The sequence below is a fragment of the Scyliorhinus canicula genome, chromosome 5 (assembly GCF_902713615.1).
Source record: "Scyliorhinus canicula chromosome 5, sScyCan1.1, whole genome shotgun sequence".
In the NCBI taxonomy this organism is placed as follows: domain Eukaryota; kingdom Metazoa; phylum Chordata; class Chondrichthyes; order Carcharhiniformes; family Scyliorhinidae; genus Scyliorhinus; species Scyliorhinus canicula.
Window position 1 is genome coordinate 221,550,605 of NC_052150.1, and position 16,649 is coordinate 221,567,253.

The 16,649-nt window shown below is 53.0% G+C and overlaps 1 protein-coding gene across 2 annotated transcripts in view; it reads right to left on the reverse strand.

Annotated features, from left to right (window-relative positions):
• Nucleotides 1-16,649, reverse strand: part of vill (villin-like) — a 150,213-nt gene that overhangs the window by 13,313 nt on the left and 120,251 nt on the right. For both annotated transcript variants that reach the window (XM_038798570.1, XM_038798569.1), the window contains exons 14-18: nt 16,193-16,369; nt 14,121-14,266; nt 9,334-9,478; nt 5,726-5,914; nt 1,323-1,397 (exon numbers count right to left, since the gene is read on the reverse strand). In XM_038798570.1, the coding sequence (XP_038654498.1) occupies nt 1,323-1,397; nt 5,726-5,914; nt 9,334-9,478; nt 14,121-14,266; nt 16,193-16,369 (732 nt within the window). The remainder of the gene's footprint in view (nt 1-1,322; nt 1,398-5,725; nt 5,915-9,333; nt 9,479-14,120; nt 14,267-16,192; nt 16,370-16,649) is intronic.

A 16,649-nucleotide genomic window follows, 5' to 3' on the forward strand; every position in this document is an offset into this window, starting at 1 on the left:
TACCACCCCCAACCTCCCCCTCCATCACCCACGCTATCCCCCAACCACCCCACCAACCTCCCCACCCCTTCCACTCCCCAACTACCTCCTCCATCATTCTCCCACTCCCCAACCACCCCCTCCACCTCGACCACCCCCCCACGCCCAACCACCCCCTCCATCACCCACGCTATCCCCCAACCACCCCACCAACCTCCCCACCCCTTCCACTCCCCAACTACCTCCTCCATCATTCTCCCACTCCCCAACCACCCCCTCCACCTCGACCACCCCCCCACGCCCAACCACCCCCTCCATCACCCACGCTATCCCCCAACCACCCCACCAACCTCCCCACCCCTTCCACTCCCCAACTACCTCCTCCATCATTCTCCCACTCCCCAACCACCCCCTCCACCTCTACCACCCCCTCACGCCCAACTACCCCCTCCATCACCCACCCTATCCCCCACCACCCTCCCGACCCCTTCCACTCCCCAACTACCTCCTCCATCATTCTCCCACTCCCCAACCACCCCCTCCACCTCTACCACACCCCACCCCCTCCACCATGCCCCCAACCACCCTCCTCCCCTGCCCTCGTCGACTCCGCTACCACAACCACCCCACCATCCTCCCCACCCTTCCACTCCCCCCACAACTACCTCCTCCATCATTCCCTCACTCCCCAACCACCCCCCTCCACCTCTACCACCCCCAACCTCCCCCTCCATCACCCACGCTATCCCCCAACTGCCCCACCACCCTCCCCACCCCTTCCACTCCCCACTACCTCCTCCATCATTCTCCCACTCCCAACCACCCCCTCCACTTCTACCACCCCCCCACGCCCAACCACCCCCTCCATCACCCACCCTATTCCCCACCACCCTCCCCACCCCTTCCACTCCCCAACTGCCTCCTCCATCATTCTCCCACTCCCCAACCACCCCCTCCACCTCTACCACCCCCCCACGCCCAACCACCCCCTCCATCACCCACCCTATCCCCCACCACCCTCCCCACCCCTTCCACTCCCCAACTACCTTCTCCATCATTCTCCCACTCCCCAACCACCCCCTCCACCTCTACCACACCCCCCCTCCACCAACCCCCCACCCCCAACCACACCCCCCCCACACCAACCCCCCACCCACAACCACCCCCCCTCCACCAACCCCCCACCCACAACCACCCCCCACCATGCCCCCCAACCACTCCTGCTATGTTTAATTTACCAGAATGTGATTTTAAAATGAGCATGCTAAAACGGAATGAGAAAGCTGGGACCCTAAGGCAATATGTAGACGTAAGGCGGTAATAAAATGACTGGCGGTACTCACCACAGAGATCTGTGTGATGCCCGAGACATCACCCAGTTTACCTTTCATGTCATCATAGGGGCTCCCACTGCTGGTCTGAAAAGAGGAGAGGGATAGTTATCTTCACTGAGTGCGATCCCAATGGAGTGCTGAGGGTCTGGCGAGTCGAGGGAACCTTCAGCCTCTTCCTAAAAACCTGATGTTGCAAATGCTGCTTAAATTCGAAATCTCACACAGGGGGCTAAGCAGGGAGCGAGACGCCAGCCTAGACGCAGCTACACTGTCACTGGCAGCAACTGAAGTAGTTAATGGAGGAAGCTGGCTTGAGCTGGTTGTGCTGTATTTAGGCCGAACTACTCCCTTTGTTCACAACACAGAAATTCAGAAATTATCCGGGTGACCATGACAAAGTGAGGGGGTTTGGGGAGTTAACGGAGTTTGGGGAGTTAAGGGAGTTTGATGAGTTCAGGGAGGTACTCTGGTGAGGAGAGTTCTCTGGTGAGGGGGGTTCTCTGGTGAGGGGGGTTCTCTGGTGAGGGAGATACTCTGGTGAGGGAGATACTCTGGTGAGGGAGATACTCTGGTGAGGGAGATACTCTGGTGAGGGAGATACTCTGGTGAGGGAGATACTCTGGTGAGGGAGATACTCTGGTGAGGGAGATACTCTGGTGAGGGAGATACTCTGGTGAGGGAGATACTCTGGTGAGGGAGATACTCTGGTGAGGGAGATACTCTGGTGAGGGGGGTACCCTGGTGAGGGGGTGTTCTCTGGTGAGGGGGGTTCTCTGGTGAGGGGGGTTCTCTGGTGAGGGGGGTTCTCTGGTGAGGGGGGTTCTCTGGTGAGGGGGGTTCTCTGGTGAGGGAGATACTCTGGTGAGGGAGATACTCTGGTGAGGGGGGTACTCTGGTGAGGGGGATACTCTGGTGAGGGAGATACTCTGGTGAGGGAGATACTCTGGTGAGGGGGGGTTCTCTGGTGAGGGGGGTTCTCTGGTGAGGGGGGTTCTCTGGTGAGGGGGGTTCTCTGGTGAGGGGGGTTCTCTGGTGAGGGGGGTTCTCTGGTGAGGGGGGTTCTCTGGTGAGGGGGGTTCTCTGGTGAGGGGGGTTCTCTGGTGAGGGGGGTTCTCTGGTGAGGAGGGTTCTCTGGTGAGGGGGGTACCCTGGTGAGGGGGGTACCCTGGTGAGGGGGGTACCCTGGTGAGGGGGGTACCCTGGTGAGGGAGGTATTCTGGTGAGGGAGGTACTCTGGTGAGGGAGGTACTCTGGTGAGGGAGATACTCTGGTGAGGGAGATACTCTGGTGAGGGAGATACTCTGGTGAGGGAGATACTCTGGTGAGGGAGATACTCTGGTGAGGGAGATACTCTGGTGAGGGGGATACTCTGGTGAGGGGGATACTCTGGTGAGGAGGGTACTCTGGTGAGGAGGGTACTCTGGTGAGGGGGGTTCTCTGGTGAGGGAGATACTCTGGTGAGGGAGATACTCTGGTGAGGGAGATACTCTGGTGAGGGAGATACTCTGGTGAGGGAGATACTCTGGTGAGGGGGATACTCTGGTGAGGGGGATACTCTGGTGAGGGGGGTTCTCTGGTGAGGGGGGTACTCTGGTGAGGGGGGTACTCTGGTGAGGGGGGTACTCTGGTGAGGGGGGTACTCTGGTGAGGGGGGTACTCTGGTGAGGGGGGTACTCTGGTGAGGGGGGTACTCTGGTGAGGGGGGTACTCTGGTGAGGGGGGTACTCTGGTGAGGGGGGTACTCTGGTGAGGGGGGTACTCTGGTGAGGGGGGTACTCTGGTGAGGGGGGTACTCTGGTGAGGGGGTACTCTGGTGAGGGGGGTACTCTGGTGAGGGGGGTACTCTGGTGAGGGGGGTACTCTGGTGAGGGGGGTACTCTGGTGAGGGAGTACTCTGGTGAGGGGGGTACTCTGGTGAGGGGGGTACTCTGGTGAGGGGGGTACTCAGGTGAGGGGGGTACTCTGGTGAGGGAGATACTCTGGTGAGTGGAGATACTCTGGTGAGTGGGGTACGCTGGTGAGGGGGATACCCTGCTTTTTCTAACTTTTGCGCTCTGTAGAAACTGGTTTTGCTCCAATCCAGGGGATGAAGCGAGCTGTTGGTAAATACCTGGTGAAAGGTCACGGACTATTCTATTCCTAATGTATGAAATAGCACAGAAATCTGTGGTAAGATTATTAGAATACATTGAGGAAAATATGTAATTGTATAAACAAATTAAGTAATTAATTGAAGTATGGGAAGGCAGGCGATGTGTCCAGGCTGCAGCAGTTTGGGTAGTCATGGATACCGGTGTTATCCAGGGCCAGCATCTCTGTGGCCTCGAGAAGCCTTGGTTCAGAGTCACCGGGCTGGAGGCTGAGCTGGGGACACTGTGGCCCCATCGAGGAGGGGAAGAGTTACCCGGACGGTTTGTTTCAGTCAGTGGTCACACCCCTCAGGACAGGGTCTGGAAGGTGACTGGGGCAGGGAGGAGGACCCAGAGAGAACAATGTCCATCTCTGCAATTGTCCGACAGCTTTGAGACTCTCTCAGCTTATTTGGATGAGATTGGGGGGGGGGGGGGGGGGGGGTGGTGTTCCGGGGACGAATGAGCCGGCTGACCATGGCGCCGGGGCACAGGAAGTCTTTCAAGTTGGGGAGAGCACAAAGGAACGTAACGGGGGACAGTCCAGTGAGGGGGGATAAATGCTGTTCGCTGTAGCGGGGAGCTGGATTCCAGTCAGCTGTGTTGCCTGCCCAGTACTCGAGTTCGGGATATCAGGAGAGGAGCCTGCTGTGGGTGGGAGGAAGATCCGGGCGTGGATTCCATTTCATGGGGCACTGGTATCAGGAAAATTATCAGGGAAAGTGGGACCTGCATTGGGACGATCTGCACCTGAACTGTGCTGGGGCCGAGGTTCTAGCGAGCTGCATAACTAGGGAACTAGAGAGAGTTTCAAACTACCCAGTGGGGGCAAGGGATCAAATTTGAGAAGATGTGGTAAATCAAAGTCTGGATGCAAGGCGAGAGAGAAAGGTAATAACATGGGAAATGATAAACGGTCCGTGAATGGAAGCAACGGAGAGGCCAAATCACAAAGTCTAAGAGTAAATCAGTCGATAAGGTTCGAGGTTATAAAAGTAATAAATGGACAAAACTCAAAAACTCTGTGTTGCATTCTGCTGCTTCGGATAACACTGGCTGCTACTTGATGCAGTCTTAACTAAAGGGTGCTCCAGACTCTGAAATGAGTTGACCGTGTTTATTGAACTATTAACACAGTCGTCAAGGCCGCACGTCAAGCGTCACGCCGGCTGATGCGGCCGATGATGTCAGCCGCGCATGCGCAGGTTGGACAACGCCAACCCGCGCATGCGCGGTTGCCGTCTTTTCCCTCAGCCGCCCCGCAAGACGTGGCAGTTTGATCTTCCCGGGCGGCGGAGGGGAAAGAGTGCGTCCGTTTTGGACGCTGGCCCGACGATCGGTGGGCACCGATCGTGGGCCTGTCCCCTCCGGAGCACAGTCGCGGTGCTCCCATCCCAATCGGGCCCCTGGATGCCCCACACGGGCATCCGGCGCTCATTTCACGAATGCAGCGACCAGGTGTGTTTGCTGCCGTGTTCAAACGGGCGTGAAGGCCCGGCCGCTCGGCCCATCGGCCTCGGAGAATTGCCGCTCGTCGTAAAAAAACGGCCAGTGGCGATTCGTGGCGTGGGTCGGGCGTGGGGGAGGGAGAATAGCGGGAGGGCGTGAAAATTGTCGGGAGGCCCTCCCGCTATTCTCCCACCCGGCATGGGAGGCGGAGAATATTTAGGAAGGACAGGAAGTTAGGAAAAGGTGGAGGATCGGCTATGTTCATTAGTGTCGGGTTTTCGAGAAGCTTAGAGCAGAGAGGGTAAAGAGGAGACGAACATGGGGCTTCACAATCATGAGGAGTTGGATGGACGAGTAAGCCAGTTTCCATTGTCAGAGGATTCAGTCATCATGGTTAATTGGCCAAAGACCGAGTGAGGACACGTGGAGAATTTATTTTAAGCTGTAAGTTATTTATCATTTGAAATGCCCTGTATCAAAGGGGACGGGGACGCAGATTTAATAGTTAGCTTGCAAGGATAGGGGAGTGGAACTAATTTGATAGCTCTTTCAATGAGCCAGTACAGCTAGATAGACTGAATGGCAGCATTGAAATTCCATGAGCAAACATCAGTGCCTTCTGGACAAAGGAAGATAAATAAACCTTAATGTCTCACAGAAAACTTCACAGTTGATTCACAGCTTTTCTATGAATGAATGCTCAGCACAATGGGTATCACAGGCAATGATGTCTTTACAAATGAGGGGAAGGAGGACGAATGTACTTCAGACATTTGTCAAAGGCGCTCAGTGTACAAGGTAAGATGGTTCTCCGCAGAGATGTGTCTGACTTACGCTCCATTTGTGCGAGTCCCAAGCATTGAACCAGCCGGTGAAGGTCAGGGGTTCGCTGCCTTGTTTCACTGTGATGATGGGTGTGTCCAGGTCCCGTCCAGCTGGGTGAGTTTGAAGATACTCTTTCGCCAACATTTCGGCCTGTTTCCTCTCGTAAGCATTGGCCGACTGGCCCAACCACAGAAACACCTGCGAGACAGAGAACAACACACCAGGTGAAGGCAAGATTTAATCCTTTCAGCCATTTTCAACTGGCAGGGCTATGTGGAGGGGTGGGGTGGGGGTTGAGGCAAACCAAATCTCAATCCATGTGGAGCCTTTGGAAACCAGCAAAGAAGGGGGTAACTTCCAAGACCCGGCTGAGAGGTGGACATAGTACACTGGATCGATTCACAAGGAATCGGAGCAGGAGAAGACCACTCGGCCCATCGAGACTGCTCCACCATTCAATACCATCATGGTTCATCTTGGGCGTCATCTCCATCTTTCTGTCCGCTCCCAGTATCCCTTAATTCCCTGAGATCCCACGGGCTGGATTCTCCGATTTTGAGGCTCTGTCCCCGCGCTGGTGTGAGAATGGTGGCGTTTTACGACAGAAAAACTGGCATAAAACGGCCACCGATCCTCCGTTTGGCTGGGGGCTAGCATCAAGGCAGCGTAGAGCACCCGGCTTTAGCTGCTTACTATTGCCGGGTCCGTGGAGAATTGACGGGTGGGCTACATATGGCCCTCTGGGTCTCAGGTCGACCGCCCACTGACCCAGTGCCTCCAATGCAAGTGTGTCCTTCCATGAATACGGAGGCCAAAACTGCACACCAGTACCCCAGCTGTGGTCACACAAAAGCACCGTAACAATTGGAGCAAGACTTTTCAATGATGAGTGATTGTGAGTAATTTGGGCCGATATTCTCTGGGGTTCACAGGATTGGGAGGTGATCTCATTGAAACATAGGGGATGCGACAGGCGAGGTGCTGAGATGGGAGGGGTGGGGGGGGGGGCAGCATAGCCTCAAAGTCATGGTTTGGTCATTCAGCACCGAAATGAGGAGAAATTTCTTCACACAGAGGGTTGTCGATTTGAGGAATTCTCTATCCCCCTGGGGGGGGGGGGGGGGGGGGGGGGTTGCTGATGCTCCATCACTTAATGTTTTCAAGTCCAAAATTGAATGGTCTTATGAGCACTAAGGGGAAAGTGCTGATGTCAAAGATCAGCCACGATGGTGTTAAATGGCGGAGCAGGCTTGTGGCCTACTCCTCCTCCTGTTTTTTATGTTCTCCAGTTCTGAAGTATGGGCACTGCAAACAGCCACTGCCACAGTCACTTCTCTGGAAAAGCCAAGGCTGTGGGATAACCAAAGATCTGCCAGGTCTACACAGAAGCATACATTGAAAATAGAAGCAGGAGGAGGCCATTCAGCCCATCGAGCTTGCTCCGACATTCATTCTGATCATGGCTGGTCATCAAGTTCAATACCCTGATCTCGCCTTCCCGCCCATATCCCTTGATCCCTTCAGCCCCAAGAGCTATATCTAATTCCTTCTTGCAATTACACAACGTTTTGGCCTCAAATACTTTCCGTGGTAGTGAATTCCACAGATTCGCCACTCTCTGGGTGAAGAACTTTCTCCTCACCTCAGTCCCTTATCCTCAAACTATGACCCCTAGTTCTGGATTCCCCACCATCGGGAACATTCTTTCTGAATCTACCTGACTCTGAATCGTGACAGGCCATGGTCAAGAAAACACAAGAGGGAGATGTTTCCACTGGTGGGTGAGATCAGAGCAAGAAGCCATAAATACAAGATGGTTACTCCTACGTCCAATAAGAGATGTTAAGAGTAACCTCTTTACTCGGAGTGTGGTTGGGACGTGGAACTTGCTACAAGGAGCGGATCAGGCAGATGGCATTGATGCATTTAAGGTGAAGTGGGAAAAACCAATGAGAGAGGAAGGAACACGAGGTTATGCCGACAATCCGAGTCTAGTGGTGTTGTCACCAGACTAACAATCAAGGGGACCAGGAGCTCGGGAGGCCCGAGAAGGTGAGTTAAACAGTGTTTAATAAACCAACACCAAGTAAATGCCGCAATGTGGCTTACGGCTCAAAGGTCCCAACTGGGACCGTCAATCACGGCGATCCCAGTCTAGGCCCGCACTTAGGCAGATTTATAAACCCCAGCTGGGTAGGCCTTTGCCCACTAGCTGGGGGCAGCTCTTATTCCATGAGTCCCACAGGGAGATCAATTGAGGTGTCCTCGTGGGCTTCGAGAGGGTTATTACACGGGATAATGCTCTGTAGATGTTGGTTCAAATCCCACCCTGGCACCTAGTGGAAGTTGAATTCAACGAGTTGACAAATTCAACTGATAACTTAAAAATAGAACGGAATTGAAAGTCAGTCTAAATAATGTTGATCATGGCAGCTGTCATCGATTGTTGTAAAAACCCATCTGGTTCACTAATGTGCTTCAGGGAGGGAAATCTGCCGTCCTTACCCGGTCTGGCCTACACGTGACTCCAGACCCACAGCAACGTGGTTGACTCTTAATTTCCCTCAGAAATGGCCGAGCAAGCCACTCGGTTGCACCAAAACTGCTACAGACCGGTCAAACCAGCATGGAGTGCAACGGTTCACCACCTACTCAAGGGCAATTAGGAATGGCCGATAAATGCGGGCCATGCCAGCGGCATCCACATCCCGTGAAAGAATTTTAAAAACACAATTAGGTTAGGAGGGGCGAGCGGAGGGATAAGGACCGCCTGGTTCAGTTCTGAAAATTGAGTCACACTCTGGGCGCGAGGAGTGCTTCTGATAGCTTTATAATGAATACCATTCCTTCATCACTTTATCCATAAAGGCACCACACGGGGTGGTAACAAGAGCAAGAAGGATTCAGATATGACCCCTGTAACACAGGCCGGGCTGATGGTGCGGGTTTTTTCATTCCACGGGATGTGGGGGTCGCCGGCTGGGCCAGCATTTGGTTGCCCATCCCTGATTGCCCTTTGAACTGAGTGGTTTGTTCGGCCATTTTGGAGGGCATTTAAGAGTCAACCACATCGCTGGGGATCTGGAGTCACATGTAGGCCAGACCGGGTAAGGACGGCAGATTTTCATCCCCAAAGGACATCAGTGAACCAGATGGGCTTTTACAACAATCGGTGATAGCTTCGTGGCCACCATTCCTGAGATTAGCTTCAATTGAATTTAAACCCCATCAGTTGCTGAGGTGGGGTTTGAACCCATGCCTCCAGTACATTAGCCTAGGCCTCTGAGTTACTAGTCCCATGACAATACTACCATATACCATGGATAAGGAGATCAATCAGTCAGGCGCATCTGATCAGGCAGGTGGAAGTTTACCCCACCATCACTCAGCATGGAGGTGAGCAGGACGTTCACAGACTCTGGGCCCGAGTCACTGTCTTCAAGAGAAGAGGTAAGACAAAGAACCTGGGTAGGGGGAGGATACAATACACCTTCTAATCCTGGGTCTTGGGCTGGTGGACAATAAGAATCGGGCAGCTCCTGGAAAATTAATGGGCCGTTTTAGGGACTGACGTGGTCAGTAGCGATGGTGATGGCTGTTTCTGAACCTGTTCATACCTCCTCCCACGTGTCCAGTAACATAACGTCATCCTCATCAAGGTCCTCCTGAGTGAAGGCAAAAATTTCAGTCATGATGAATCGCCCAGTCTGATTGGAGCATTCGAAGAGACGAGGGTCATAATCGTTTTCTTCCTCCTGGAACCTGCAGTTCACGTGAAGAGTCATAGGTTATCCAGGAGAGAGAGAGAGAGAGGGACATCACTGAGTAACAGAGTGAGGTTCAGAGGGAGAGTCAGAGGGAGAGTCAGAGGGAGAGTCAGAGGGAGAGTCAGAGTGCTCCCTACCACGTTGCACTGTCTACAGCTCAGCCTCCAGCTCAGTGACTCTGAACTGGAGCCCCTCAAGCTGTAGACACTCACTGCAGGCTCGCTCACCCTGGATCTCACTGCTGTCCAACAGGACCCACATTCTGCAATCGCAACACATCACCTGCCCTGCCGTACTTGTTATTGGTGGGCAGCATACGGAACAAGGTGAATGAGCTTGTTGCGCACATTGAAATTGGCCGGTACAATGTTGTGGACATCACAGAGACGTGGCTGCAAGGAGATCAGGGCTGGGATCTAGCTGGGATCTAAATATCCAAGGATATATGTCTTATCGAAAGGACAGGCAGATGGGCAAAGGGGGCGGGTTTGCATTGTTAGTAAGGAATGAAGTTAAATCGATAGCAAGGAGCGATATAGGATCAGAAGGCTTAGAATGTCTGTGGGTAGAGTTGAGGAATTGCAAAGGTAAAAATACCCTGATGGGAGTTATGTACAGGCCCCCGAGCAGTAGTCAGGATGTGGGGCAGAAAATAAATCAGGAGATAGAAAAGGCAATATTACAATAATCATGGGGGACTTCAATATGCAGGTGGACTGGGAAATCAGGTTGGTAGTGGATCCCAAGGAAATAAATTAGTGGAATGTCTAAGAGATATTTTTTTGAAGCAGCTTGTGACAGAGCCTACTAGGGAACTGGCAATTCTGGATTTGGTGATGTGTAATGAGGCAGACTTGAATAGGCAACTTAAGGTGAAGGAACCCTTAGGGAGCAGTGACCACAATATGATAGAATTTACCCTGCAGTTTGAGAGGGAGAAGCTGCAATCAGATGTAACGATATTACAATTAAATAAGGGTAACTACAAAGACATGAGGGAGGAGCTGGTTGATTGGAAGGGGAGCCGAGCAGGGAAGACCTTGGAACAGCAATGGCGGGGGGGGGGGGGGGAGAAGATGAAATATTAGTGTAAGCTAGCTAGTAATATAAAGGAAGATAGGAAGAGTTTTTTCAATATATAAGAGATAGAAGCAAGAATAGTAGCAGAGGAAGGGTGTTTTTCAGAGTGGAGATCTGTAGCTAGTGGTGTTCCACAGGGATCAGTAGTGGGACCTCTGTTGTTTGTTTGTAGTATATATATAAATGATCTGGAGGAAAATCTGGGTGGTCTGGGGCGGAATTCTCCGACCCCCCGCAGGGTCGGGGAATCGCCCGGGGCCGGCGTAAATCCCACCCCCGCCGTGGCCGGAATTCTCCGCTACCCGGGAATCGGCAGGGACGGGAATCTTGCCCCGCCGATCGGCGTGCCCCCGCGGCGATTCTCCAGCCCGTGATGGTCCGAAGTCCCGCCGCTGTCAGGCCTCTCCCGCCGATGTGGTTTAAACCACCTCTGTGCCAGCGGGAGCAGGCGGAGGCGAGTGGGCCCTGGGGTCCTGGGGAGGGCGCGGGGCAATCGGACTCCGGGGGGTGCCCCCATGGTGGCCTGGCCTGCGATCGGGGCCCACTGATCAGCGGGCGGGCCTGTGCAGTTGGGGCACTCTTTTCCTTCCACCGCCGCCACGGCCTCCACCATGGCGGAGGCAGAAGAGACCCCCTCCACCGTGCATGTGCCGGTGGTGACGTCAGCGGCCGCTGATGCTCCGGTGCATGCGCGGACTCATGCCGACCGGCGAAGGCCTTTCGGCCAGCCCCGACGCCGATCAGCATGGCGCCAAAGGCCGTTGGCGGGAGCGGGAGCCACTCCGGCGTGGGCCTAGCCCCTAAAGGTGCGGAGAATTCCGCACCTTTGGGGAGGCCCGACGCCGGAGTGGTTGGCGCCACTCCGCTACGCCGGGACCCCCCGCCCCGCCGGGTAGGGGAGAATTTCGCCCCTGATTAGTAAGTTTGTGGATGACACAAAGTTTGGTGGAGTTGCTGGTAGTCAGGATTGTGGAGGATTGTCAGAGGATACAACGGGATATAGATAGATTGGTGACTTGGGCAGAGAAATGACAGATGGAGTTTAATCCGGACAAATACGAGGTGATACATTTTGGAGTAACAAATCTAGATATACATTATACTGTAAATGGCCGGAACATTAACATACAGAGGAACCTGGGCGTGCAGGTCCACCATTCCCTAAAAGTGGCAACGTAGGTGGCCAAGGTGATTAAGAAGGCATATGGCAGGTGGCATGTGGCGCAATGGTTAGCACTGGGACTGCGGCGCTGAGGACCTGGGTTCGAATTCTGGCCGTGGGTCACTGTCCGTGTGGAGTTTGCACATTCTCCCCGTGTCTGCGTGGGTTTCAATCCCATAACCCAAAGATGTGCAGGGTAGATGGATTGGCCACGCTAAACTGCCCCTTAGTTGGAAAATAAAATAATTGGGTACTCTAAATTTAAAAAAAAAGGCTATATGACATGCTTGCCTTCACCAGCCGGGGCATTGAGTACAGGAGTTGGGAAATTATGTTGCAGCTATATAAAACCTTGGTTAGGCCGCATTTGGAGTATTGCGTGCAGTTCTGGTCACCGCATTATCAGAAGGGGGTGGAAGCTTTGGAAAGAGAGCAAAGAAGGTTCACCAGGATGTTGCCTGGTCTGGAGGGTGTTGGCTATGAGGAGAGGTTGAATAAACTAGGATTGTTTTCACTGGAAAGACGGAGACTGAGGGGAGACCTGATAGAGGTCTGCAAAATTATGAGAAACAGAGACAGGGTGGATAGTCAGAGGGTTTTTCCAAGGGTGGAAGTGTCAATTACACAGGGGCACAGGTTCAAGAGGGGGAGAGTTTAAGGGAGATGTACGGGGTACGTTTTTCACGCAGAGAGTGGTGGGTGACTGAAATGCTTTGCCAGCAGATGTGTTGGAAACAGGCGCATTAGCAACATTTAAGCAGCATCGGGTTTGGGTACATGAATAGGGAGGAAATAGAGGCATATGAACCAAGGACAGAAGGGTTTATTTTTAGTACGGGCATCATGATTGGCATAGGCTTGGAGGGCCGAAGGGCCTGTTCCTGTGCTGTACTTTTCTTTGTTCTTTGAGAGACTGAGAGTGAGAGAGTGATAGGGAGTCATCACTGCCCCAAACAGAGTCAGGTTCAGAGAAAGTGAGAGAGTGATAGTCATTACTGGCCCGTACAGAGTGAGGTGCAGAGAGAGAGTGAGAGTGAGCGGGTGAGAGAGTGAATGAGTGAGAGTGAGAGAGAGTAATTACTGACCCATACAGAATTAGGTTCACAGAGAGAGAGAGTGAGAGTGAGAGTCATCACTGCCCCAAACAGAATGAGGTTCAGAGAGAGTGAGAGCGCGATAGTCATCACTGCCCCAGAGTGAGGTTCAGAGAGAGTGAGAGAGCGATAGTCATCACTGCCCCAGAGTGAGGTTCAGAGAGAGTGAGAGAGCGATAGTCATCACTGCCCCAAACAGAGTGAGGTTCAGAGAGAGTGAGAGAGTGACAGGGAGTCATCACTGCCCCAAACAGAGTGAGGTTCAGAAAGAATGAGTGAGTGAGAGTGAGAGAGAGTAATTACTGACCCATACAGAATTAGGTTCACAGAGAGAGAGAGTGAGAGTGAGAGTCATCACTGACCCAAACAGTGTGAGATTCAGAGAGAGTGAGAGAGCGATAATCATCACTGCCCCAAACAGAGTGAGGTTCAGAGAGAGTGAGTGAGAGTGAGAGACAGTAATTACTGACCCATACAGAATTAGGTTCAGAGTGAGAGTGAGAATGAGAGTGAGAGTCATCACTGCCCCAAACAGAGTGAGGTTCAGAGAGAGTGAGTGAGTGAGAGTGAGAGAGAGTAATTACTGACCCATACAGAATTAGGTTCAGAGTGAGAGTGAGAATGAGAGTGAGAGTCATCACTGCCCCAAACAGAGCGAGGTTCAGAGAGAGTGAGTGAGTGAGTGTGAGAGAGTAATTACTGACCCATACAGAATTAGGTTCAGAGTGAGAGTGAGAGTCATCACTGCCCCAAACAGAGTGAGGTTCAGAGAGAGTGAGTGAGTGAGTGAGAGTGAGAGAGAGTAATTACTGACCCATACAGAATTAGGTTCAGAGTGAGAGTGAGAATGAGAGACAGAGTCACACTGCCCCAAACAGAGCGAGGTTCAGAGAGAGTGAGAAAGAGAGAAAAACAAAAGAGACAGACAGATAGATAGACAAACAGAGTCATCACTGACCCACACAGGGTGAGGTGAGAGTCAGATGCACAGAGAGAGAGTGCGGATGTAGGACAATCACAGGAGGCCAGTCCCCTGCTTTGATATTGATACACAGTAAGAAGTCTTACAACACCAGGTTAAAGTCCAACAGGTTTGTTTCAAACACGAGCTTTCGGAGCACGGCTCCTTCTTCAGGTGAATGAATCTTCTTCATTCACCTGAAGAAGGAGCCGTGCTCCGAAAGCTCGTGTTTGAAACAAACCTGTTGGACTTTAACCTGGTGTTGTAAGACTTCTTACTGTGCTCACCCCAGTCCAACGCCGGCATCTCCACATCATTGATATTGATAGGTGGCTCTTACCTCTTGTCACTTGAATAAGGAGCTCTCCCTCCCAGAGCTGCCCAGAAGTCTGCAGGTTCCTGAGCCTCCAGAACCGTCTGCTTCTCGTGCTTCGTCAGACTGTTGGCCACTGACTTGGCCATCTCCCGCTCATCACCGCTGCATCCCTGCAAAAACCACTCACTTTCAATCCAGCCCACAAACATTCTGGATCTTTCTATAGCATCCCCCGTTACTGCGAACAGTGGCAAGATTCAACTGCACGAATCCTAACCCACCCCAAGTCTTGTTCGCCTCCCACCCCTGTGCGCGCTGACCGAGACTGACTCCCGGTTAAGCAAGTCCTCAATTTTATGATTCCCGGCCTTGTTTTCAAATCCCTCCCTAGTTGCTGTGGGCATCCACAAATTCCCTTATTATGAAGTACATCAATTATGGAATAGATGCTTTGGAATTCAACAAGATAATGTCCATCTGTCGACAAGACGTGTTGGGGTTTAGATCCTGTAACATTGGGCTAGATTCTATTGCTCCCCCAGCAGTAGCATAGAAGGGAGGAGAAGGGAGGACCTGTAAAATGCCCTGGGGGCTGTGCCCATCCCACCTATGCAATTTTATGGGGGGAGTAGGAGGCTTCATGAAGCAAGCCGCCCTATGGGTCAATTGAGGCCATTAACCAACAAATTATTGATCACTTACAGGCCTCATCCTGACACTGTTGGGTTTTAACAAGCAAGAAGGGGAGGCCCTTGGTTGTTGTCCAGTTGGTCAGCTTTCACTTCATGGGCTGGTAGTGGTCAAGGGTGTGGGGAGGATGTTTGCACATTCTCCCTTTGTTTGCGTGGGTTTTGCCCCAACAACTCAAAGATGTGCAGGGTAGGTGGATTGGCCACGCTAAATTGCCCCTTAATGGAAAAAAATGAATTGGGTACGCTAAATTTATAAAAGAAGGAGGGTGGGGCAACCTCTTTCATGGGCCCAATGGGCCTGTCGGAGGATCTTCCACCCATGTCAGATTGCACCCAACCCCGGATTCCCCTTAACCCGTCCCCACCTTCATAGCCTGTCTACCCCGGCCTTAGATCTTCCCCATTCTCTCCCCCCCCCCCCCCCCCCCAACCGGGGTCCTTTTGTTTGAACCCTGCGTTACTGCCCTCCCTCCCCTCCCCCTCGCAATACTGCCCCCCACCCTCTCCTCAGCTCCCAGTTGGATTTAGCTCTGCTGTGACACTTTGACACCTCGTTGCTGGGGAATGTTGTAGTCCCAGCAGTGGCCACTGCCCCCGGTGGCGCTGCTGGGACCAGAGATCTGCTGAGATGGGAGTGGAAGTCCCACTTCAAGATAATTAACGGCCCTCCAAGTGTTGACCATCTCAGAGGGTCATCCTTTGGAATTCACTTCCCCAGGGAGCAGTGGGCCACTGAATATACTCAAGGTAGAGTTAAACAGATTTTTGATTGGCAAGGGAGTCAAGGGTCATGGCGGACAGACAGGAAGGAGGAGTCAAGGTCACATGATCTGATTGAATGGTGGAGCAGGTTCGAAGGGCCCACTCCTGCTCCTAATTGGTCAGATTGCACAGGTGTAATTGTTAGTAATCACAGTTATCATTGAACACTCAATATGAAAACCAAGAAATGTCATTGAACCCAATTGCCTTCTGAAATAACTTCAAAAGCACAGAAAGAGGCCATTCAGCCGATCTAACCGGTCGGTGCCAGCGCTTTTGAAGATCAATCCCGTTCATCCCACTCCACTCTTTATCCCTATCCCTGCAATCTTTTCCCTTTCAAGTCTCACTCAATTCCCTTTTCAAAGTTATTACTTCCACTGTCCAATTCTGAGCATTCCTTCCCTAACGGGGACGCAGCCCATTCCCAATGCACGACGCTTGGGGGCAAGGTTGTATGAAGAAACCGGAGGAGGAGTAGACCATTCAGCCCCTCGAACCTGCTCCGGCCCGCTCCCCCCCCCCCCGCCCCATTTGGTACGCTTGGTGCTCGACCTACGATCACGAATGCTCTCTTCTGCCCTGGGGCCCTTCGGTACCCCGGGTGCCCATCTGCGAGCCCTACCCCTACAGATTGCTTACCTTCCCACACCACAGATAGGTGGTCTGATCCGTCTTCAGGACAAAGATGTCGTTCGAGTTGAGGGAGGAGGCACGAGGGGGAACCTCGGTGGCTTTGGTATTGAACTCATCCGTGCCGCGCACTTGGAATAGTCTGACGGACGGCTCCTCCTTCTTCTCTCCGCGGCCCGTTCCGCCCTGTAGACATTGGGCAAAGGCCAGAAAAGGAAAAGAACGTCAACTCATCCCCGGTAATTTGGTGTTTGAACCGTGCGAAGCAACCCCTCCACCCTTCCCCCCCTACCCACCACCGCCAGGCTTTGCCCAAGTTGTCTCCATTAGCCTTGGATGTTTTGAGGCCCCTCAATCCTGGTGAGAGTGGGCGATGTGGAGGGTGGGGGAAAGCCAGTCAGCGCCCATCACCGTCCGGAAACTGCACGCGTGAGCCCCTCGCCTTACCTCCTCCCGAATAGCTCCC